We start from the raw sequence: 24,705 nt of genomic DNA, 5'->3' as shown, positions 1-24,705 counted from the left end.
CATTCTGAATGGTTCACTCTACTGGACATACCCACCACCACATTTAATTAATAATATAGACACTAGGGTTATCTGTTTTGAGTGACTGGTGTTTTAGTGTCTATATATGAATGTTTTGTTTGGTTTAACCTCCAACCCTCCGGTCTTGCCCTCAGATCATCCAGGACCGGGTGCTGCAGCAGGAGTCCAGGAGCACCTTGATGTGGAACAGCCATCCCGGGGGGCTCTTTGCCCTGCCACAGTACTCTGCCCACCTGGGAGACTTCCCCTTCTACTACGCCACCCTAGGTGAGTACTCCTCTCAATCGACCAATCGATCACATGTATTTATGTGGCCTTTTCACACCAGCAGTTGTCACAGTCCTTTTACAGTTACCCGGTCTAGACCCCAAAGGGCAAGCACAAGCAGAAAAACATTGTCTAGGAAAAAAAACTCACCACCTCCATCGCATTCGTTGCATGGTAGAACCAGTCGTTCAGTATCTGTGCAACAGCTGTCCTTTATCCAAGACTTCTTGAGCAATAGATATATTAGGGCTACACATGGAAAGTTACCTTGCTCAAAGTTGGCTCACCTAGAATATATCAACTCATGTGTTTGGTCAAGTAGGACGTACTACGTACATACAATCTTTTGTTATGGGTCGATTCCTTGTAAACATCGCTCTTATCCTATAATATATACTAGCTACTAGCTCCCCTTCAAACATCCTTGAAATGAGAAACCGTTGTTTCCAGAACCTTGACCGCCAGCCGTGACAGTCTTAAACAACTATGTAGCTGACACACTGTCCCACCTTATCAATTGACTTGTTACAGTGGCTATAACACACCATTACTCAAAGTACCCTTGATTGATGCTCGCATTAGGCCCGCTGACACGCCAAGCGTTCAGTCAGTCGGGTGTTCGTTTCACTCGGGGAACACGCCATATACCACTGCGCCGGTTCACCAGCACAAACTGTGCCTCTGTAACAATCTGTGACCTCAAAGGCCCTTTTTATGTGTCCCAAATGGCTGCTTGTTCCCTAATATAGTGCACTACTGACCAGAACCCTATTGGCCCCGCTCAAAAGATAGAGTTACAATTCACAACACTTTTGATCGGGCGCAAGGCGCCGTTATTAAAACAATCGCGGGGTGACGAGCGCGGATGAACCCCGCGGTGAGTTTTTGTTTGTCACAGAGCCGACAATTTAAGCATGTGTACCTTTTTTAAAGGGACCAGGTGGAGGGTGGAGTGTTGGATGCCCTAAACGAGACCGATTCTCCGGTGTGTTATCCATGTCGCAATGACACTGAATCCAATCTGTTATTACGAGGAGCCAATAACTCGACTCTAGTTCGTTTACCGTAGTTCATCACAATGATTTGTGTCGTGGATGTGAATATTACACCCAGTGGGATCAGTCATTTAATAAGAAGTCTCCTTTCATCTCGCAAACAATGAGGTCATAATCAGCTGGTTATGTAAAGCATGGTCTATAAGTAAATACTCAAACATAACCACCGATAACTACAATGTGAAGACATACAGAGAAGGAACAATTTAGGTCTAGTTTAGAGTGATTTCTCCCAAATGTTTTGTCAGATTTGTTGCTATGCCTGCGGTAATTGAGGAGACTGAGGATAATGACTTTGAACAAACTGATGGATTTGGAGATATCAAAAGAAATGTCCCCAGAGGAGGCTGAACTTCTGAGAATCACCAATATTTGTCTCTTTGTTCAGTTGTATAAGACAGTGACGTCAACATCCTACTTTCTGTTTGTCTGTGTTCCAGCCCTCCAGCTGTAACAAATATTATGTTTGTCTGTATTGTAGGTATCAAACCGTACCAGTGAAGCTATACGTTTTGATTTGTGTTATGTTCCAGGTATAAAACCGTACCCCAAGTTCACAGCAGTCATCCATGCAGTCACCCCCCTGGTCTCCCAATCCCAGCCCATCCTCAAGCTGCTGGTGTCTGTTGCCAAATCACAGTACTGTGCACAGGTAAGAAGCCACAAATGTGTGTGTGTGTGTGTGTGTGTGTGTGTTTGGCGTGTGCACATTCCTGTGTGTCCCTTCAATTGTCAAAACTCTCCCGAAACCCAATATTACTCCAACTGGGAGTGATTTCATAGCATTTTTGCCGAGCCAGTTTTTTAAAATGACACTTCTCCATCACCATTAAAGGACCCAACCTCTCTCTACCATCTCAGAGTTAACTGCTGTGGATTGAATTAGAGAGGTGGGTATGTACCGATCGGGGAATCTGTCTCTATGGTACCAACTCCATCTCTCTCTCTGTGTGCGTGCCTGTGGCTGTGCGTGCGTGTCCTTCTGAAAGCCCTGTGGCTCAACTGGATACAAGTAGTATTGATCCCTTTGTTGGTTTTAACCAGTGCTGGGGAAATTAAACCCCCCCACCCCCACCCCGTCCGATGTACTATAATGTGTTACACACACTCCACCCTAATGCTTCTTAGATGTTTCCCAACGTACAGTGGGGTGTGCAACCCTCCCGTCTATAGAAGTGTTTTGTATTTGACCTTCCAGGCTCCCTGTGCAAAGCGGAGAGCCAGGTACATATTAAATTGATCAACATTTTCTATCATCTCGCTCTCAGCACACTAAGACTTCCATGTTGAGGGGGCCGGGGAAGTGGACGAGGAGGTGGAGAAGAGAGGGATATAAATAATGAACGGGAAGGAGGGAGAGAATGAAAGGGAGAGGGCGGGGGAGAGAAAATTGGGAGCAAGAAAGCCTTTGAGCCGGCTCTGGCAGAGACATGCATGCAGAGATTGTGGACCTCCTGCTGTGTGTGTGTGTGCTCCACAGTTTTACAGAGGAGTGGTGTGCGTCTGTCGCTCACATCACTGACACGCACACCTAGACACACTCCCACTTCAACACAAACGGGAACACACTAAACACACATACATACAACCCACTCGAACATGCACACACTCTCCCCTCTCTCTCTCACACACCCACCCACCCACCCAGCTGGCAGGTTGACAGAGACACCATCTGCCTGCCAACTTCTGTCATCATCAGAGGAAAGCAGGAATAGATCCATCTAAGAACTGATTCTTACGTTGCTCTGACAGTGTGTCTTAGCACTGTCCATTCAACACATTGCTGTAAGCATTGCTCATCCCTTTACAAGTCATCATCCATCCAGCCATCGCTCTACATGTCTCTCTCTGCCTGTCGCTCTCTCGTACGCGTTATCGCCCATGTCAGCTGGAGAAAAACAAAAGCATATGTGTGTGTGAGAGATGAAGCGCCGCAGAGGGACCCAACGTATCCCTGTGTAGTCGAACATTCAGGTTTCGTATTGTCCCTCCATTAAACACGTATGTGTCTGGGTGTCAAAAGTGAAGTGGCTCGTTAAGGTTAGCTCAAGGTATAATTACATGTTAGGGAAGTCTGTCACAACGGCACGGAACACACAGTTCCCATGTAGCCCTCATGTAAAACATAGTCTGAGACGGCTATTGTTGAAAAGGTGAAAAGGGATCCCATTCAACAGACGTTTTAGCACTCAATTCAATTTAACTGTGGGGTGTTTGGATGGATTGAAATGTCAGTTTGGAATTAGATAATGAGAAATGTTGAAGACGTACGATGGGGGAATGTAGTGGTAATGTGGTTAATAAATAAAAATGCAATTGAAGTGTCATTTTAGAATGTCATATGTGATTCTCATGATCTCCCTCCTCCTGCTCTGTCTCCCTCTTTGTCCCTCTTCCTCTCTCCACCTTTACCCCTCCTATCTTCTCAATCACTGTCTCTTCTCTTTATCTCGTCTGTCTTTCTCTTCCCCCTCCCCCATCTCTCATCTGTCTCAGATCATTGTGCTGTGGAACTGTGACAAGCCTCTCCCTGCTAAGCACCGCTGGCCTGCCACCTCCGTGCCCGTCATTGTCATCGAGGGAGAAAACAAGGTGAGCTGGGCCGCCATTTTGTTTTCTCTGTGCCCCCAAGCTTCGTTCAATACCATAATTTTGGCGTGTCTATGCTTTTGATCGACTGAAAACTTAACCAGAGTTAATAAACCCAGAGGCCCAACATCGCAACACTTCCGGGAACACTTCGCGAAGAAGACTCGACAGACCGGGGTTTGTGGTTTGGGAAGTCAATGAGAGAAGTGAAAAATGATTCCTTGGTAGTTTATTTTCTCTATTTCTAAAGACACAACTTATATTCAGTGTCTTAAAGGTGCTGCACATATAATTTATCCCCTGTGTGGAAGCTACAGTGCCTTGCAAAAGTATTCATCCCCCTTTGCGTTTTTCCTATTTTTTTAACCTATTTTGTTGCATGATTTTCTTTTCATGTAATGGACATACACAAAATAGTCAATTGGTGAAGTGACATGAAAAAAAAATACTTGTTTCAAAAGATTCTAAAAAATAAAAAAATATCAAACTTTGAACATCCCACGGAGCACCATTTTTTAAAAAGCATTATTAAAAAATTGAAAGACTATGGCACCACAACAAACCTGCCAAGAGAGGGCCACCCAACAAAACTCAGACCAGGCAAGGAGGGCATTAAAAACCTCTTTGGGCTGAGATCCCGCTAACAGGATCGATATGACAGCAGCCAGTGAAAGTGCAGGGCACCAAATTCTAAACAACAGAAATCCCATAATTAAAATTCCTCAAACATACAAGTATTTTAAGGCATTTTAAAGATACACTTCTTGTTAATCCAACCGCAGTGTCCAATTTCAAAAAGGCTTTACAGCGAAAGCAAACCAAACGTTTATGTTAGGTCAGAGCCAAGTCACAGAAAAACACAGCCATTTTTCCAACCAAAGAGAGGAGTCACAAAAAGCAGAAATAAAGATAAAATGAATCACTAACCTTTGATCTTCATCAGATGACACTTTTAGGACTTGATGTTACACAATACATGTTACACAATACATGTATGTTCTGTTCGGTAAAGTTAATTTATATCCAAAAATCCAAGTTTACATTGGTGCGTTATGTTCAATAGTTCCAAAACATCCGGTGATTTTGCAAAGAGCCACATCAATTTACAGAAATACTTATAATAAACATTGATAAAAGACACAACTATTATGCACAAAATTATAGATACACTTCTCCTTAATGCAACCGCTGTGTCATTCTTTTTTTTACTTTACGGTAAAAGCACACCATGCTATAATCTGAGTACGGCGCTCAGAGACCAAAACATCCCAAACAGATATCCGCCATGTTGTGTAGTCAACAGAAGTCAGAAATATCATTATAAATATTAACTTACCTTTGATGATCTTCATCAGAATGGAATCCCAGTTCCACAATAAATGTTTGTTTTGTTCGATAATGTCCATCATTTATGTCCAAATACCTCATTTTTGTTTGCGCGTTTAGACCAGTAATCAAAATTCATGACGCGCCATCACTAGGAGCAGACAAAGTCAAAAAGTTCCGTTACAGTCCGTAAAAACATGTCAAACGAAGTATAGAATCAATCTTTAGAATGTTCCTATCATAAATCTTCAATAATGTTCCAACCTGAGAATTCCTTTGTCTTCAGAAATGCAATGGAACTCTAGCTAACTCTCACGTGAATTCGCATCACAAGCTCGTGGCTCTCTGGCAGACCTCTGACTCATTCCCCTCTCATTCTCCCCCACCTCACAGTAGAAGCATCAGACAAGGTTCTAAAGACTGTTGACATCTAGTGGAAGCTGTAGGAAGTCCAATTTGACCCCATAGACACTATGTATTCGATAGGCCAAGAGTTGAAAAACTACAAACCTCAGATTTCCCACTTCCTGGTTAGATTTTTTTCTCAGGTTTTTGCCTGCCATATGATTTCTGTTATACACAGACATCATTCAAACAGTTTTAGAAACTTCAGGGTGATTTCTATCCAAATCTAATAATAATATGCATATATTAGCAACTGGGCCTGAGTAGCAGACAGTTTACTCTGGGCACCTTATTCATCCAAGCTACTCAATACTGCCCCCAACCTAAAGAAGTTAATCAGAGAGGCAACAAAGACACCAAAGGTAACCCTGAAGGTGCTGCAAAGCTCCACAGCGGCGATTGGAGTAACTGTCCATAGTACCACTTTAAGCTGTACACTCCCCAGAGCTGTATTTTACGGAAGAGTGGCCAGAAAAAAAGCCATTGCTTAAAACACGTTTGGTGTTTGCCAAAAGGAATGTGGGAGACTCCCCAAACATATGGAAGAAGGTTCTCTGGTCAGATGAGACTAAAATGTAGCTTTTTGACCATCAAGGAAAACGCTATATCGAGCGCAAACCCAACACCTCTCATCACCCTGAGAACACCCATCCTCACAGTGAAGCATGGTGGCAGCCTCATGCTGTGGGGATGTTTTTCATCGGCAGGGACTGGGAAACTGGTCAGAATAGAAGGAATGGCGCTAAATACAGGGAAATTCTCGAGGGAAACCTGTTTCAGTCTTCCAGAGATTTGAGGGGTTCACCTTCTATCAGGACAATGACCCTAAGCATACTGCTAAAGCAACACTTGAGTGGTTTAAGGGGAAACATTTCTATGTCTTGGAATGGCCTAGTCAACTCCCAGATCTCAATCCAATTGAGAATCTGTGGTATGACTTGAAGATTGCTGTACACCAGCGGAACTCATCCAACTTGAAGAAGCTGGAGCAGTTTTACCTTGAATGGGCAAAAATCCCAGTGGCTAGATGTGCCAAGCTTATAGAGACATACCCCAAGAGACTTGCAGCTCTAAATGCGGCAAAAGGTGTCTCTACAAAGTATTGACTTTGGGGGGTAAACAGTTATGCATGCTCAAGTTTTGTCTTGTTTCACAAATATTTTTGCATCTTCGAAGTGGTAGGCATGTTGTGTAAATCAAATTTATACAAACCCCCCCAAAAATCAATTTTAATTCCAGGTTGTAAGGCACCAAAATAGGACAAATGCCAAGGGGGTGAATACTTTTGCAAGCCACTGTAGGTGAATTGCAACAGCACTAGGCTGCGTTCAAAACAAATTTAGATGGTACAATAATTCCGTACACTAGCCAGTACTTGTTTTCTCACATAAAATGACATTTAGCGAACAGTGTCGAATTTTAGCAACCAGAAATGACGAAGCGATTTCGACATTGGTCGCTTGACCTGATTTCATCTAGATAACACAGCCACACAGTCAAAACAGTTTCCCCATTTTGACAACAAATGCCGCTCCGGCGGGAGAAATTAGATTGGCTGTGAATATCACAGCCAATCGCAGCACTGGTGGGTAGGTAATACTGTGAAACACCAACTTTCCACTATAACTGCAGATATATTATGGACATTTTCTACAAATACAAATACATTCTATGTGTAGCACTTTTTAAGTAGCTGAACATGTTAATACTCCAACCTCGTGAAATCGACAAACTGACACATCTTCATTTAGTCAAAAACAACCTTCTATTGACGGAGCGCCTTCGATTTGACTGCATGCATATGTGAGGTTCGGTGCGACACAATCGTTATACCCGATGATGTGTTTCCGCGCATGAGCTTAACTAGCTAACATCGCCATGACATCGCCTTAAAGTGTGATCAGGGATTTCTATTGGAAAAGCTGTTTCTAGACGTCTTCATACTAAACCATCCTTGACCTTGGTGCTGCATAATGCATATGCATGAAAAGCAGATGTCATAAGCTGACAGCTGACTTTGCAATTCCAAGCCATAAACCATTGTTTAGGTAAAGTAGGTTGTCGAGGAAATGACCTCTAAAAATCTGTAAGGAGATTATCTTGACAATGCTTTGTAGTCTGTCAGTGTTCAGTAGGGGGTCCGACTAATGTGTCTTGGTCTGTCTTTGCCCTCATCGTGAGAGGTCAAAGTTGACACAGGAAGTGTGATCTGAGTCTGTAGTTTGAGAGGCTGAAGTGGGGGTGTTAGTCAGGCTCATTCTAACAACAACTTTTGAGCTGTCAATCAAATTGACTGGTTTCTCGACACTCATCAGTCCCAACATTTTGGTTTCTCTCCACATCTCTGGTTTTCTTATGCTGTCAATCAGAGGGAGCGTTGTCTTTGGCTGTGGGTCGGCGACAACGGATGGAGCTGAGTACCACCCAAGTCTGTGGTTTGTTACGCTTGCGGCAGGCTCGTTGTTTACTGTGGAGGGCCCAGCCAAACGTAGCAAGCCTCTCTGAGCCACCATCCCAGTAGTGGGAAGTATGAGTACAGAAGGAGAGGAGCTATTCCTGGCCTCTCTGGGCTGGCATGGTGGCCATGCACCCACTGCTTTACGACTCTTTAATTTAAGGCCCAGCGAGCCACCAAGCAGTGTTATTGTGGTTTACACAACACATTTTGTTGGCCCTTTCTCTCACTCTCTCTGTCTTTGTGTGTCTTTCTTTACCCTCTCTCGCTATACGTCACTGTTTTTCTCTTTCTAACTTTCCTACCCTCTTTCCCTCTTCCCATCTCCCTCTCCTTTCTTCCTCTCCCTCTTTCTCTCCTTCGCCCTCTATCTCCTTCCCTCTCTCTTGCTCTCTGAGGAGTGTCGAAGGCTGATTTCCTCCTCTAAGAGCTGACATTCCTAGCGTGTACGAGCCCTCCCAGGCGAACGTGTCACACTTCTAACGTTACAAACCATCTGTGATGGGAACACAAGTCTCATCCTCAATCCCCCCCTCTCTTTTGCTCTCTTTTTCCACCACGTCAGTGGGAATGCAAAGAACGGAACGGAGGGGAAGGATTATAATTTTTGGGGGGCCTGTCTGAGCGACTAAAACGTGGCAAAACGTGGCTTGGAATTGTAGACATTTTGAGTCAGTTGTGTTATTAAGTCATACTTCTCTGCCGCATACAGTTCTACAGCACACAGCGATCTGAGTCATTTGGCTTAGGGTGCCAAGATGCGTTCCGTTTAGGGCACTTTGTGGCAGCGGTCGGTGGGTATGACGTGTTTAGAGGCCACCTGTGTATTTCTGACACATCAGCCTCTGTTCTCTAGCCTCTCTACCCAACGCTTTATGCATTAAACACACACTCCCAACACACAATGTTTTATATAAGTGGCACGTTTTTGGAAAGAACAGGGATTCTTGGAATGACCCGACCTTCAGGGCCGAGTCTTTCTTCCGAGACAAGGTTACGAGGAAATGGGTGGCTGTTACATAAAGTGTTCGAATGGGAGGGGGCAGGGGAGGGGGGGCGTGTGCAGTTCTCTGGCTGAAAGTGAGGCTGTGTGCATGTGTGGGAGGTATTTGATTTCTAGTGAATATACAGTACCAGTCAAAAGTTTGGACACCTACTCCATTCAAGTGTTTTTCTTTATTTTTACTATTTTCTACCTTGTAGAATAATAATGACATCAAAACTATGAAATAACACATATGGAATCCTGTAGTAACCAAAACATTGTTAAACAAATCCAGATTATATTTGAGGTTCTTAAGAGTAGCCACCCTTTGCCTTGATGACAGCTTTGCACACTCTTGGCATTCTCTCAACCAGCTTCATGAGGTAGTCACCTGGAATGCATTTCAAATAAACAGGTGTGCCTTGTTAATTTGTGGAATTTTTTTCCTTAATGCGTTTGAGCCAATCAGTTGTGTTGTGACAAGGTAGGGGTGGTATACAGAAGATATACCTATTTGGTGAAAGACCAAGTCCATATTATGGCAAGAACAGCTCAAATAAGCAAAAAGAAATGACAGTCCATCATTACTTTAAGACATGAAGGTCAGTCAATGTCGAACTTTTCAAGTGCAGTCGCAAAAACCATCAAGCGCGATGATGAAACTGGCTCTCATGAGGACCGCCACAGAAAGGAAGACCCAGAGTTACCTCTGCTGCAGAGGCTATGTTCATTTGAGTTACCAGCCTCAGGAATTGCAGCCCAAATAAATGCTTCACAGAGTTCAAGTAACAGACACATCTCAACATCAACTGTTCAGAGGAGACTGCGTCAATCAGGCATTCATGGTTGTATTACTGCAAAGAAACCACTACTAAAGGAAACCAATATATAAGAAGAGGCTTGATTGGGCCAAGAAACACGAGCAATGGACATTAGACTGGTGGAAATCTGTCCTGTATAATGACTCCAAATTTTAGATCTTTGCTTCCAACCGCGGAGTAGGTGAACGGATGATCTCCACATGTGTGGTTCCACCACGGAGCATGGAGGAGGTGTGATTGTGTGGGGGTGCTTTGCTGGTGACACTGATTTAGAATTCAAGGTACACAAAACCAGCATGGCTACCACAGTTGTATTTGCATCCTACCCTTGCACTGGGCTGTTATAATAATATATGCCATTTAGCAGATGCTTTTATTCAAAGGGACTTAGTCATGCGTGCATACATTTTACATACGGGTGGTTCCGGTAATCAAACCCTCTTTCCTGGTGTTGCAACCGCCATGCTCTACCAACTGAACTACTGAGGACAGTGTGCTGACCCTGTGTGCTCTCTGTCTCCCTTTGCAGGTGATGAGCAGTCGCTTCCTGCCCTACGAGACCATTGTCACCGACGCTGTGCTCAGTCTGGATGAGGATACGGTGCTCTCGACCACAGAGGTTAGTGTTCCTCCACACATCACTAAGGATACTGCCTACTACTGTGTTGGAATGGGGGACTACTTTCTTTCTAGAGCGCTGGTACTCTCCCCTGCTTTTCTACCCTTGAACTCTTTGCTTTTCTAAACTCACCTCACTCTACCTCATGCTGTTCTTTTAAAAAAAGTTTTGTGGCCACTCTCCCCCCATGTAGCTCCCCAGTCTATCCCCCTTCTCTCTTTTGCTCCTCTCTCTTCAAATCGAGCTTTTTGTCACATGCGCCGAATACAACAGGTGTAGACCTTACCGTGTACAGGGGGTACCGATACCGAGTCAATGTGCGTAACTACAGGTTAGTCGAGGTAATTTGTACATGTAGGTAGGGGTGAAGAGACTATGCATAGATAATAAACGGCGAGTAGCAGCAGTGTAAAAAATGGGGGGTGTAAATATGTAAATATTCCAGGTGACCATTTTTATTAATTGTTCAGCAGTCTTATGGCTTGGGAGTAGAAGCTGTTATGGAGCCTTTTGGACTCTTTACCTGCCGTGCGGTAGCAGAACAGTCTATGACTTGGGTGACTGGAGTCTTTGACAATTTTTTTGGGAGGTCCTGGATGGCAGGAAGCTTTTCCCCAGGGATGTACTGGGTCATACACACTACCCTCTGTAGTAGAGGTCGACCAATCTATGATTTTTCAACGCCGATACCGATTATTGGAGGACCAAAAAAGCCGATACCGATTAATCTGACTATTTTTTTTTATATATTTTTTTTGTAATAATGACAATTTCAACAATACTGAATGAACACTTATTTTAACTTAATATAATACATCAATAAAATCAATTTAGCCTCAAGTAAATAATGAAACATGTTCCATTTGGTTTAAATAATGCAAAAAAGTAAAAGTGCAATATGTGCTATGTAAAAAAGCTAATGTTTCAGTTCCTTGCTCAGAACATGAGAACATATGAAAGCTGGTGGTTCCTTTTAACATGAGTCTTCAATATTTCCAGGTAGAAGTTTTAGGTTGTAGTTATTATAGGAATTATATGACTATTTCCCTCTATTCCATTTGTATTTCATTAACCTTTGACTATTGGATGTTCTTATAGGCACTTTAGTATTGCCAGTGTAACAGTATAGCTTCCGTCCCTCTCCTCGCTCCTACCTGGGCTCGAACCAGGAACACATCGACAACAGCCACACTCGAAGCAGTGTCACCCATGCAGAGCATGGGAAACAACCACAGGCTCAGAGCGAGTGACGTTTGAGACGGTATTAGCGCGCACTAACTAGCTAGCCATTTCACATCGGTTACACCAGCCTCATCTCGGGAGTTGATAGGCTTGAAGTCATAAACAGCGCAATGCTTGACGCACAACGAAGAGCTGCTGGCAAAACGCACGAAAGTGCTGTTTGAATGAATGTTTACGTGCCTGTTTCTGCCTACCACCACTCTGATACTTAGATACTTGTATGCTTGTATGCTCAGTCAGATTATATGCAACGCAGGACACGCTAGATAATATCTAGTAATATCATCAACCATGTGTAGTTAACTAGTGATTGTTTTTTATAGATAAGTTTAATGCTAGCTAGCAACTTACCTTGGCTTACTGCATTCGCGTAACAGGTAGTCTCCTTGTGGAGTGCAACTAGAGAGGCAGGTCGTTATTGCGTTGGACTAGTTAACTGTAAGGTTGCAAGATTGGATCCCCCGAGCTGAAAAGGTGAAAATCTGTTCTGCCCCTGAACGAGGCAGTTAACCCACCGTTCCGAGGCCGTCATTGAAAATAAGAATGTTTTCTTAACCGACTTGCCTAGTTAAATAAAGATTTTTTTAAATCGGCAAATCGGCGCCCAAAAATACAGATTTCCGATTTGTTATGAAAACTTGAAATCGGTCCTGATTAATCGGTCGACCTCTACTCTGTAGTGCCATACCAGGCGGTGATGCAACCGGTCAGGATGCTCTCGATGTTGCAGCTGTAGGTGTTGTCGTGCACTCTTTACAACTGTCTTAGTGTGTTTGGACCATGATAGTTTGTTGGTGATGTGGACACCAAGGAACTCTCGACCTGCTCCACTACAGCCCCGTCAATGTTAATGGGGGCCTGTTCGGCCCGCCTTTTCCTATAGTCCACGATCAGCTCCTTTGCCTTGCTCACATTGAGGGAGAGGTTGTTGCCCTGGCACCACACTGCCAGGTCTCTGACCTGCTCCCTATAGGCTGTCTCATCGTTGTCAGTGCTCAGGCCTACCGCTGTTGTGTCGTCAGCAAACTCTCTCTTTCCCTGCCGGTCTCTGTATCTTTCCCCTACATCTCTCGCTCCATCTCTCAACCCGCTTTCTCTTTGCCTCCCTCTCAGTGTAGTGGCCGTCCAGACTGGCCTCGACTCAGCTCAGCTCAGCTCTGTTCTGCTGAGAGGGATAATGATGTCACCGTTGGCGTGACTCCAGGGTCCTCGGCACTTTGTGTGGTGCTGTGTGAGCACAAGGACCAGTGGTATAGTGCTATTTTGGGGGGGGAAGTGCAACACAAAACATATGTAAATGACATTTCCTCCAAGTTTGTACCGACAGATATAGCCAATTGAATAGCCTATCATTTATAGAATGTGCATAAAATGCATCCTTCAATTGCAAAGTCTGCCAATGACCACACACATTGTCTAAAGCACATTTTCAATTTTTTAACACCTTCAAACACCAAGTTAGGCATAGCAGGCTACTTAATCAAAATAGGCAATGGTATTTCTTCACGTTTTTTTTTTTACCGGTGTAACGTCCAAACTTAATCAGTTTTATGAATTACTGTTTGGTGGGTGAATTAGAGCAGATGGTGCTAACAAACTATTGGCCTTTCTTGCATTCTGTTTCAACCAAAGCATAAATCCTGCCCTCGCTGTTGAGTTTTGTTGCTTGATTTAAAGAAAAGACTATTCTGCTTCAGCTAACCATCCTAACATATAATTAGAGATGAGGAGGTGTTTGGGGTGTAACAGTAACGTTACAGTCCTGCTATTATATTAGGTTCTGTTATGTAACAAGCGCATTAATCATTATGCGATCTTGTAAGACATCGATTCAGCTTTGATCCCACTTTACTAAACGAGCGCCATTGTGAGACATGATCATTTTCTATTTGAAACAATAAGTGTTCAGTATTACTGTTAGGCGTAAGGAAACGGCTCTTGATGAGACGTCATTTTAAGTGGCGCTGAATGGACCGCGCCAGGATCGCGCAATGATGTTCGAGAAGTTAAGTGGTGCTGAAGGCTAGCTCTGCCATCCGGCCAGTTCAGGAACAAACAACAATCATTTTTTTTGTTATATTATTGTACTGTTTGCGAGGACCGCTTTATTGCGAGTAGGCGTTTCATTGTTTTGTGTAGCGTCCACGCTACAGAGACGGAGCACCACTGCACTGCGCTCCGGCAGCAATACACGCCTGCCAGGGACCAAGGCTGGCTGGCCCTATGAGTACAGCGGTAGGGAGAGAGAGCGAATGAAAGTATAGAGCGCTCCAAGCCTCCCTCTCTCACTGCTTCGCTCTGTCACTTTTGTCCCACATGCAACTTTCTCTTCCTCCCGCTGTTATATACTGTAGTATGTAGCCATCTCCCCTTTTCTCTCTCATTTTATCTCTAGCAGTTTCTCTATTGCGCTCTTTCTCTATCCTTCTGTCCCTCCCACTCCTTATATGCATTTTTTTTTTTACAACTTCTTGCTCTCCCCATCTTCCTCTACATCGCTCTCTGTCTGATTGTCATCTCTAATCGAGTTGTGATCCCCTGCAAATTGAGGAACTCGCCATTGTGTCTTTTTAAATGGATGTGCTGTTTAATTTCTCTGTCCTAGGGTGGCTTTTCTCTTCATTCCTCGAGCACAAGAGTTTGGCATAACACCATGAGAACACAGATGTTGCCGAGACGAGGTTTTGAGTGGGAGCCCATAAAGGCTGTTTTTGTGGCGACCATGTGGTTGCGTTATTACACACTCTTAATTTAGTCTCTGGTGGAGGCACTCTATTCGTCCAAAATGGCATCCTATTCCTGACACAGAGCACTACTCTTGACGACAAACGTAGTGCACTATATTGGGAGTAGGGTGCCATTTGGGACGCAGACTCTGGTTTTTCTGGCAGCTGCTGGAACCAGCCAGACTCCGTCTGATGTTTTCTCTAATTATTTGTTTAAATGCTTTGATCAACCAGCGAGAGGTCAGCCAACTGCAGGGGGCTTTTGAAAACACTTTTTTTGTAATGTCTGTGTGTTATGAGTTGTAATTGTGTGCGGGGCACTCGAGGGGTGTGTGTGTGTCTGTCTCTGTCTGTCTGTCTGTCTGTCTATGCCTATGCACATGGAGAGAATGTGCATTCATTATGTATGTGTGTTGAAGGGATACGTCAGGATTTTGGCAATAAGGCGCTTTATCTACTTTCCCAGAGTCCGATGTACTCGTGGATACCATTCTTATGTGTCTGCGTGCAGTTTGTTGCTAACTAGCATCAGCTCAATGACTTGAAGTCTATGGTATCTGCTAGCAAGTCATTGCGCTGACGCTAGTTAGCATTGATGCGTGAATCCCCCGCTAACTTCTTTCACACTGAACACAGACATTAAAATGGTATCCACAAGTTCATCTGACTCTGGGGAAGTAGATAAAGGGTCTCATTGCCAAAATCCCAAAGTATCCCTTTAATAACCTGACACTTTGTCTTCCTCCTCAGGTGGACTTTGCCTTCACGGTGTGGCAGAGCTTTCCAGAGAGGTTGGTGGGCTACCCGGCCCGGAGCCACTTCTGGGACAGTAACAAGGAGCGCTGGGGCTACACTTCCAAGTGGACCAACGACTACTCCATGGTGCTGACCGGAGCTGCCATCTACCACAGGTACAGAAAGCTACAGTACAAGCTCTGGGGTGAATGTTCCCTTAGGTATAGATCTAGGATAAGCTTCCCCTCCCCAAATCTTTAGCTTAACCATTAGTAGGGAAATGCAAAACTTACGCAAGATCAGTGTCGAGGGCCAAATTCTCCCTAATATACAGTACAACACTACCAGCAGTGGTTGACTTGGACTGAAATACAGTGGCTTGCAAGGGAGGGTATTCACCCACCTTGGCATTTTCCTTTGTTACCTTACAACCTGGAATTAAAATGTATTTTTGTGGGGTTTGTATCATTTGATTTACACAACATGCCTACCACTTTGAAGATGCAAAATATTTTGGGGGGTGAAAGAAACTAGAAATAACTTAAGCGTGCATCACTATTCACCCCCCCAAAGTCAATACTTTGTACAGCAATTACAGCTGCAAGTCTCTTGGGGTATGCCTCTATAAGCTAGGCACATCTAGTCACTGAGATTTTGAACCATTCTTCAAGGCAAAACTGCTCCATCTCCTTCAAGTTGGATTGGTTCTGCTGGTATACAGCAACCTTTTAAGTCATACCACAGATTCTCAATTGGATTGAGGTCTGGGCGTTGACTAGGCCATTCCAAGACATTTAAATGTTTCCCCTTAAACCACTTGAGTGTTGCTTTAGCAGTATGCATAGGGTCATTGTTCTGCTGTAAGGTGAACCTCCGTCCCAGTCTCAAGTCTCTGGAAGACAAGCGGTTTCCGTCAAGAATTTCCATGTATTTAGCGCCATCCATCATTCCTTCAATTCTGACCAGTTTCCCAGTCCCTGCTGATGAAAAACATCCCCACAGTATGATGCTGCCACCACCATGCTGCACTATGAGGGTGGTGTTCTCGGGGTGATGAGAGGTGTTGGGTTTGCGCCAGACATAGTATTTTCCTTGATGGCCAAAAAGCTCAATTTTTGTCTAATCTGACCAGAATTCCTTCTTCCATATGTTTGGGGAGTCTCCCACATGCCTTTTGGCAAGCACCAAAAACGTTTGCTTATTTTTTTTTTCTTTAAGAAATTGCTTTTTTCTGGCCACTCTTCCGTAAAGCCCAGCTCTGTGGAGTGTACAGCTTAGTGGTTCCATGGGCAGATACTCTGATCTCTGCTGTGGAGCTTTGCAGCTACTTCAGGTTTATTTTCGTTGCCTCTCTGATTAATGCCCTCCTGTCTGGTCCATGAGTTTTGGTGGGCGGCCCTCTCTTGGCAGGTTTGTTGTGATGCCATATTCTTTAAAAAATTTAATAATGGATTTAATGGTGCTCCGTGGGATGTTGCACACAGATGGGCATTATTTAACTAATTATGTGACTTCTGAAGGTAATTGGTTGGACCAGATCTTATTTAGAGGCTTCATATAGCGAAGGGGGTGAATACCACTTTCCTGTTGTTTAAAAAAAAATAAGGTATTTTTTTCATTTCACCAATTTGGACTATTTTGTGTCCATTACATGAAATCCTAATTAAAATCTGCTTCAATTACAGGTTGTAATGCAACAAAATATGAAAAACTGCAAAGGGGTGAATACTTTTGCAAGGCACTGTAGGTGCCAGTACTTATTTTGGATGCCGGTACTGTTTGTATGTCGGTGCAGGAACTTCACAATACCTTGGAGCTAATATTCAATAAGGGGTAAAGGAAGTCAAGCGGTAGAGAATTTGAGGTGCCAGTTCTCGGGTCCAGTGAGCTCCTGCTCAAGTCAAAGCACTGGCTACTAGTGGAGGAAGATGTCGGAGGATGGGCTCATTGTAATGGCTGAAATGGAATGAATGGAAAGGTATTGAACACAATTGAAAGTGACATCAGCCTCTACTGAACACTACTGTAGGAAGTAGCCCGAGGCTACATACGTCAGTCATGTTGAGTGGAGCATGATGGATCCTATCCCAACCCTCATTACATTGTCTTTTTCATACAGTTGTTCAACAAAGACTCAATTCATGTCTATAAAACGGACATTGAACTGCTTGATTAGCGTTGATTAACTCAAAGAAATCGATCCGAACTCTATCTTGAGTACGCCGTTGCAGATCTTTCCAAACACTTCCAAATCACCCTCTCAACTCTTCTTCTTCTCCCCTCCAGATATTATCACTTCCTGTTCACGAATGTTTTCTTCCTCCTCAGATATTACCACTTCCTTTACACAAACTTCCTGCCTGCCAGCCTGAAGGGCATGGTGGACCAGCTGGCCAACTGTGAGGACATCCTCATGAACTTCCTGGTGTCCGCAGTCACCAAGCTGCCGCCCATCAAGGTCACCCAGAAGAAGCAGTACAAAGAGACCATGATGGGACAGGTGTGTGTGTGTGTGTGTGTGTATATATATATGTATATATAATTATTATTTTTTATTTATTATAAACCGGGTAGTTTGGGTACTGGATGCTGATTGGCTGAAACAGCATTTCAGCCTTGTGTATATCAGACAATATTTACGGGTATGATGCAAAAATATTTGTTTACGGTTCAATTAATTTTTACTGTTCTAATTACGTTGGTAAACAAAAAGGTAATGGGTTCGCACTCAAAGATGTCGCATGAAGCTTACTGCCCTTTGTGCCTTTTCCCATACCCTATAATTCTCTATTTCTTTGTGACCAAAATACAGGTAGACCAGAAAAGCCACGTCCCTGATTGGTAGATTAGTTGCAACCCTGATTAGAAGCACCTGCTGCTCATTGGTTGTTCTTCACAAATGCAGTTTTGAATTCAAATAAAATTGTACCTACACACTGAAAAAGGCTATAAAGCTGAAACGTCTGTGTATGCTATCCCTGATGCAGTGAACATTATTTAAAAAATCTAATAAGGAAGTAAAGCTTGATGCAAAGTCTTTTTGAGTGCGAACCCATTACACCTTTGTGTTTTTCTGAACTTGCAGGTTATACGCACCAGACAAGCTTATGGGAGAGCACGATGGTTGATTACTAATCATGTTGGTAACCAGTTTAAAATAGCAATAAGGCCCGAGGGGGTGTGGTATATGGCCAATATACCATGGCTAAGAGCTGTTCTTAAGCACGACACAATGCGGAGTGCCTGGATATAGCAGTTAGCCATGATATATATACCACAAACCCCCAAGGTGCCGTATCGCTATTTTAAACTTGTTACCAACATGATTAGTAATCAACCATAGTAGTGCTCTCCCAGAAGCTTGTCTGGTGCGTATAACCTGCAAATTCAGATTATAAACTGGGTGGGTTCTGGCCCTGAATGCTGATGGGCTGAAAGCCGTGGTACAGTACACAACCAAAAGTATGTGGACACATCTGCTTCCAAAATCATGGGCATTAATACGGAGATGTTCACCCCTCTGGTGCTATAACAGCCTCCACTCTTCTGGGAAGGCTTTCCAGTTTTGTGTGCTTGTGTGGCCTACCACATCGCGGCTGAGCCGCTGTTGCTCCTACACGTTTCCACTTCACAATAACAGCACTTACAGTTGACCGGGGCAGCTCTAGCAGGGCAGAAATTTGACAAATGACTTGTTTGAAAGGTGGCATCCTATGACAGTGCCTATGAAGTTCATGCTTACATGATATGTTTGAGCTGCTTTTGAAGCAAAATTCGAATTGAAAACATTATTGCCGTTTGTTGAATTCGATTTTCATTATAGTAAGCTCGTGCTGATGGTTTGGTTAGTGGAAGTTAAAGGGCACCTCCACCACTTTTCAACCAAATGTGAAAGCACAATACCAGTGTTAACATATGTGGAAAAAGTTTCACCTGATGACGTCAAAAGTGATTTTCAAACAGTTAGTTTCGCGGTGAGGTGGGGAGCAAGAAAATGCCCTCCCTAGGTCTAGAAACCTGTCGCCTGTTTAGAAAAGGGAAAGCAGCACAAGAATGTGACCCTTGTTCAAAAATGATTATTTTCAAAGAAACTCCTGTTTTCGTTACCGAGATGAGTCCCAGCTTTCTGTGAGTATATACAGTTCCTTCAGGAGGAAATCGGGAGTAAAAAATGTGCTTAACAAGTCCCAACTTGCATGGCCTCCCTCTGTGCAATAATAGTGTTTAACATGATTTTTTTAATGACTACCTTGTCTCTGTACCCCAAACATACAATTATCTGTAGCGACCACAAAGACTAGTGAGATTTTCCAGTGCCTCGCAAAAAACGGGCACCTATTGGTCAATGTGGAAACCATTTTTTTAAAGCAGACATTGAATATCTATTTGAGCATGGTGACGTTATTAATTAGGTTTTTGGATGGTGTATCAAAACACCCAGTCACTATAAAGATGCAGATGTCCTTCGTAACTGAAAAGCCCGAATGAAATCAGATTAATTCTGCATCCTATTTTGACAGGTTGCACATCAAAATATCACTCATGCTTTTCTTGGATATGTTAGCTGAATTGGCTTTCTTTTTTATTCAGTTAATCTCGGTTGTCTTACTTGGCACTGGAAAATAATTGTCTAGAGCCCTGCAGCTAATGTAAAGTAACTTTCCATTAAAAAAAATATATATATATATATATTGTTGATATAGAGCAAAATAGTTACATTTATGGCAATATGACTTTTTCTCCGTATTACCCAGCTCTAGCACCCCCCCATAATTTATCACTATGGATTTTTGTCTATATCGCCCAGCTCTAGTCCCAACCATTTTGAGAAACCCTGACCTTATTTAGTGTCGTGACATGCTGCTGTGATCTAACAATATCTTCCATTTTTCTCTCTCCTCCCGCCGTGCAGTCGTCGCGGGCTTCGCGCTGGGCCGACCCGGACCACTTCGCCCAGCGGCAGACGTGCATGAACAAGTTCGCCAGCTGGTTTGGCGGCATGCCCCTGGTCCACTCCCAAATGAGGCTGGACCCAGTGCTGTTCAAGGACCAGGTCTCCATCCTGCGCAAGAAATACAGGGACATCGAGAGGCTCTGACAGGATGTGCACCCCCTGCCAGAGAGGCCGGGGGAGGCGGTAGCCGAAGGAGGACCACGACAGTGGCAGTAGGACAGTCAGCCACCTGGAGCCCAATCTAAGGCGGCGCTACAGCTCTGTCTTCCACTCAGCACATTGCCAATGACTACAGCAGCGCCAGGACTTGACGAGCGAAATGGTGTCTGGAGAACTATGCGTAAACACACACAGAATATACAGATCTGTAGTACGTTCACATAAACACACACAGACACTACTGACGAGACTCTTGGATAGAATATTTTTTTTGTATGAATGCCACGAAGGAGCGAATTACGACAGACTTTCCTGCGACTCTCTGCACATGTGCAGGATGGTAGAGGAAGGGAGGTGTCCAACATGGCAACCCAACCTCAGATCAGATCCGCCCCGGGCTGGTAACCTAGAGTCAATGCAACCCCACCTTGACTCCTTCATGACCTCCCTATGTCTGCATCAGGACCACTGAGACACCACCAGCCCCTGCTCTGGACCCTAGGAAACCATGTCTCTCCATTACTTTCCTAACCATACTTCCCTCCCATATGTACACTGGTTTGAAGCCTTGGGGTCTTATCTTCCTAAGAACTGTCCCCTGATTAAATTAAATTCAACATTTGGTAGTAAAGGTCGAGAAAAGTTGAGTCCAAGCTTTCCCCCCCCTTATATTTTTGTTATTCTTTTACTGGAAGGGTGGTTTAAAATCTACCATTTTCAAATGGTGCCACTCATATTGCCATGAGGCAGTCGCAAAACCCACAGGAACACCCACTCTATGCTCAGTCTTTGATTTTCTGATAGTTAGATTTTTATTTCTGTCTGTTTCTCCGATTTATCCCAACGATAAGCCAGAAGCATGTCACATTTTAAATGTACCCTTTCCCTTCAAAACTCTCAACTCTCAAAAGCAGTTTCACTTTTCTCCTCGTCTTTCCCCTCGGAAGCTCCGTACCAGTGTGTGTACAGAGGTTGAATGTAGGCTCATCCCCACCATAAGCCCAAGCAGAGCACTTTCCCTCTGTCGGAATGAGCAACATGAACATTCCTGGATGAAATGGAGCAGAACACTGCCCTCTAAACCAAACCCTTTTCACCCATTTTTTTATTTCCCCTTTATTGTTTGAGCAATCCCGTGGCAGGAGTGCATGCTAAATTTAGACCCTGCTTCATTTCCACAGGGGTGTTACAGATTTCAGTGACTCGTCTGTTGTGCCATGTCCCCGAAATTCACATTAGGGCTGCCTTTTTAAAATTGCTTATTGCACATATTTTCCGTAAATCGATATCGAAAGCAGGAGAACATGCTATCTGGTCGAAATGCCCTCTGTAATATTCGTTGTTCTTCCTAGATGCCCTCATCATAACGATGTTGGCGAAATACAAGCCTCAAAGCCATTCGATAGACATAGGCAATTTTCAGACAACATTTGTCAGAGGACATATGTTTTGTGTTTAATGAGAGAAAGACGTTTCATTTGAAGTGTTGGTTTCCCTGGGGAGCAGCCCATGCTGAAACCGTCTGTCTCTATATTTCCCATCATGTCTGACTCTGCTCTGGATGCGGTGACCCACAACCATGACCCTTTTGGCTCTAGGCGTACAGTGAAAAGACAACCAGCTCCCCCTTCACCTAGCCTTGTCATTGTAACGTTCTTCATTACCCTCTTTGGTCATCATTTCTGTTGCTCCTAGTTTTCCTGTGATGCTGGTGTGCTCACAATAGACTCATCCCAGCTCAACTACATTTTGTCTGACACGTTGTTTTGTATTGTGGTCCGATATGAAAAACCTCCATACTTCCTTTTAATTGATCAATTTCAAGGAAATAGCTTTGAGATGTGGTAGCTCGTGGCTTTATAGTGAAATCCTATTGTGAACAGGCTTTAGTCTTTGTACCACACAAAGAGCCCTGCTAGTTCACTCGAACAGGTACTTGAATGTCTGAAGACTTGAAGGAGCGTAAGTGTGCTTGAGTGGCCTTTTTTTATTGTGAAGGTGACTGAAGGTGTCCATTGAAAGTGCATTTTTGTTCAGAACTAGGCTGCATCTGGCTCCCGAGAAACCGGCCCATAGTGTATCAGCTGTGAGCCAAAGCTCAACTATCCATTTTTTTCTCTATCCCCTTCGTCGTATCTGCGCCATTTCTTATTGAGGGCGTTGTAGACTCTTTTTTTACATTTTGATGTTTTCATCTTCCATATCAGGAAACAATCAATGGAGGTCAGTGTCCACTAGGTGTATACATGGCCAATGAGTTGATATTGTGTCATTGGTGGGCCTGGCCCATCTACTCTTGTCATTTTCACAATGTCAAATGTGATATTATCAGCATAACACTTCATACTACAGTACAGTTAGATTTAGTACAGTTTCAAAGCTGGTACATTGTCAATATATTGTTTGTTTTTTTCACAAAATGTTTGCATTTCATGTTTATTTTCTTTCTGGCAATGTACTCGGGAGAAGTTTTGGAATGACCTTGTATGACTTGATATTGGCCAAGAGAGATTTACGTTGTATTTTGATGTTGACTTACAGCAAGCCTTGGATCTCTTGGCACTAGACATGCATCTCATTGATTCTGAAAAACGTTGGCCTGCATCTGGTCCCCTTTTTTGAAGTTCAGTCAACCATCTTTGTATCAAGCCTTTTTCTATCTAGAATTGTCTGAACGAACTTGTTATATCTCAAGAGCGAAAGTCCCCAGCCTTGCACATTGACTTCACGGGCGAAACCAGAGACATTAACATTTCTGTACATAAACATGTATATTTATTTTCATATGTGAGAAAAACCAGACTGTGTATAGTATGAAATGACAGGGGAAAATAACAGGATTTCATGGCTGAAGGAATAGTTGATGAGCAAAAAAAGAAATCTGATTTTGTAAGTTATATACATTTCTTTAACCCTTGTGCTTTGCTGGGCGGAAAAAAATTAGTCCATTGTGGTATGGGTCAGATTGACCCGCACAGTGTAAACACACTCGACAGTCAAAGAATCAAGTAAAAACAGACAAAATGTTTGTCTTGTCAGACCTTTCATAAAGAAGAAATACAAGAACATTTGATTTCAAAAACTCTACATTGAACTATTTGTTAAATATATTTGTCACAAACCAGCATTTTCTGTTTCCCCAAGAAGGCTTTTTTTTCCTTCTTTTTTTCCCCCAGTAACACTTAGGTGTGATTTGACCCTATTGAATTATCCCACATGTTGAACACAATGCACGTGTGTGCTTTCTGCAGATGTACAGTTGAAGTCGGAAGTTTACATACACCTCAGCCAAATACATTTAAACTCAGTTTTAAACTATTCCTGACATTTAATCCTCGTAAAATGTCCCTATCTTAGGTCAGTTAGGATCACCAAATTATTTTAAGAATGTGAAAGGTTAGAATAATAGTGATTTATTTCAGCTTTTATTTCTTTCATCCCATTCCCAGTGGGTCAGAAGTTTACATACACTCAATTAGTATTTGGTAGCATTGCCTTTAAATTAACTTTGGTCAAACATTTCGGATAGCCTTCCACAAGCTTCCCACAATAAGTTGGGTGAATTTTGGCCCATTCCTCCTGACAGAGCTGGTGTACCTGAGTCAGGTTTGTTGGCCTCCTTGCTCGCACATGCTTTTTCAGTTCTGCCCAAAAATGTTCTATGGGATTGAGGTCAGCGCTTTGTGATGGCCAATCCAATACCTTGACTTTGTTGTCCTTTAGCCATTTTGCCACAACTTTGGAAGTATGCTTGGGGTCATTGTCCATTTGGAAGACCCATTTGCGACCAAGCTTAACTTCCTGACTGATGTCTTGATGTTACTTCAATATATCCACATCATTTTCTCTCCTCGTGATGCCATCTATTTTGTGAAGTGCATCAGTCCCTCCTGCAGCAAAGCACCCCCACAACATGATGCTGCCACCCCCTTGCTTCATGGTTGGGGTGTTTTTTTCCCGGCTTGCAAGCCTCCCCCTTTTTCCTCCAAACATAACAAGTCATTATGGCCAAAAGGTTCTATTTTTGTTTCATCAGACCAGAGGACATTTCTCCAAAAAGTACAATCTTTGTCCCCATGTGCAGTTCAAACCGTAGTTGGGCTTTTTTATGGCAGTTTTGGAGCAGTAGCTTCTTCCTTGCTGAGCGGCCTTTCAGGTTATGTTGATATAGGACTTGTTTTACTGTGGATATTGATACTTTTGTTCCTGTTTCCTCCAGCATCTTCACAAGGTCCGTTTGCTGTTGTTCTGGGATTGATTTTCACTTCTCGCACCAAAGTGTGTTAATCTCTAGGAGACACGACACGTCTCCTTCCTGAGCGGTATGACGGCTGCGTAGTCCCATG

General features: G+C 43.4%; 1 protein-coding gene across 1 annotated transcript in view; it reads left to right on the top strand.

The window, feature by feature from the left end:
- The window catches only part of LOC112229932 (exostosin-1b), a 97,342-nt gene extending 73,621 nt beyond the window's left edge, over positions 1-23,721 (top strand). The window contains exons 5-11 of the mRNA XM_024396085.2: positions 156-288; positions 1,877-1,995; positions 3,840-3,935; positions 10,454-10,543; positions 15,262-15,422; positions 17,575-17,746; positions 20,159-23,721. Of these exons, the coding sequence (XP_024251853.1) occupies positions 156-288; positions 1,877-1,995; positions 3,840-3,935; positions 10,454-10,543; positions 15,262-15,422; positions 17,575-17,746; positions 20,159-20,344 (957 nt within the window). The 3' untranslated portion in view covers positions 20,345-23,721. The remainder of the gene's footprint in view (positions 1-155; positions 289-1,876; positions 1,996-3,839; positions 3,936-10,453; positions 10,544-15,261; positions 15,423-17,574; positions 17,747-20,158) is intronic.
- Positions 23,722-24,705: the final 984 nt, after the last annotated feature.

The sequence above is a fragment of the Oncorhynchus tshawytscha genome, linkage group LG31 (assembly GCF_018296145.1).
Source record: "Oncorhynchus tshawytscha isolate Ot180627B linkage group LG31, Otsh_v2.0, whole genome shotgun sequence".
NCBI lineage: Eukaryota > Metazoa > Chordata > Actinopteri > Salmoniformes > Salmonidae > Oncorhynchus > Oncorhynchus tshawytscha.
Note: the sequence above shows the minus strand (reverse complement) of the source record. Positions and strands in the feature narration are given on the sequence as shown.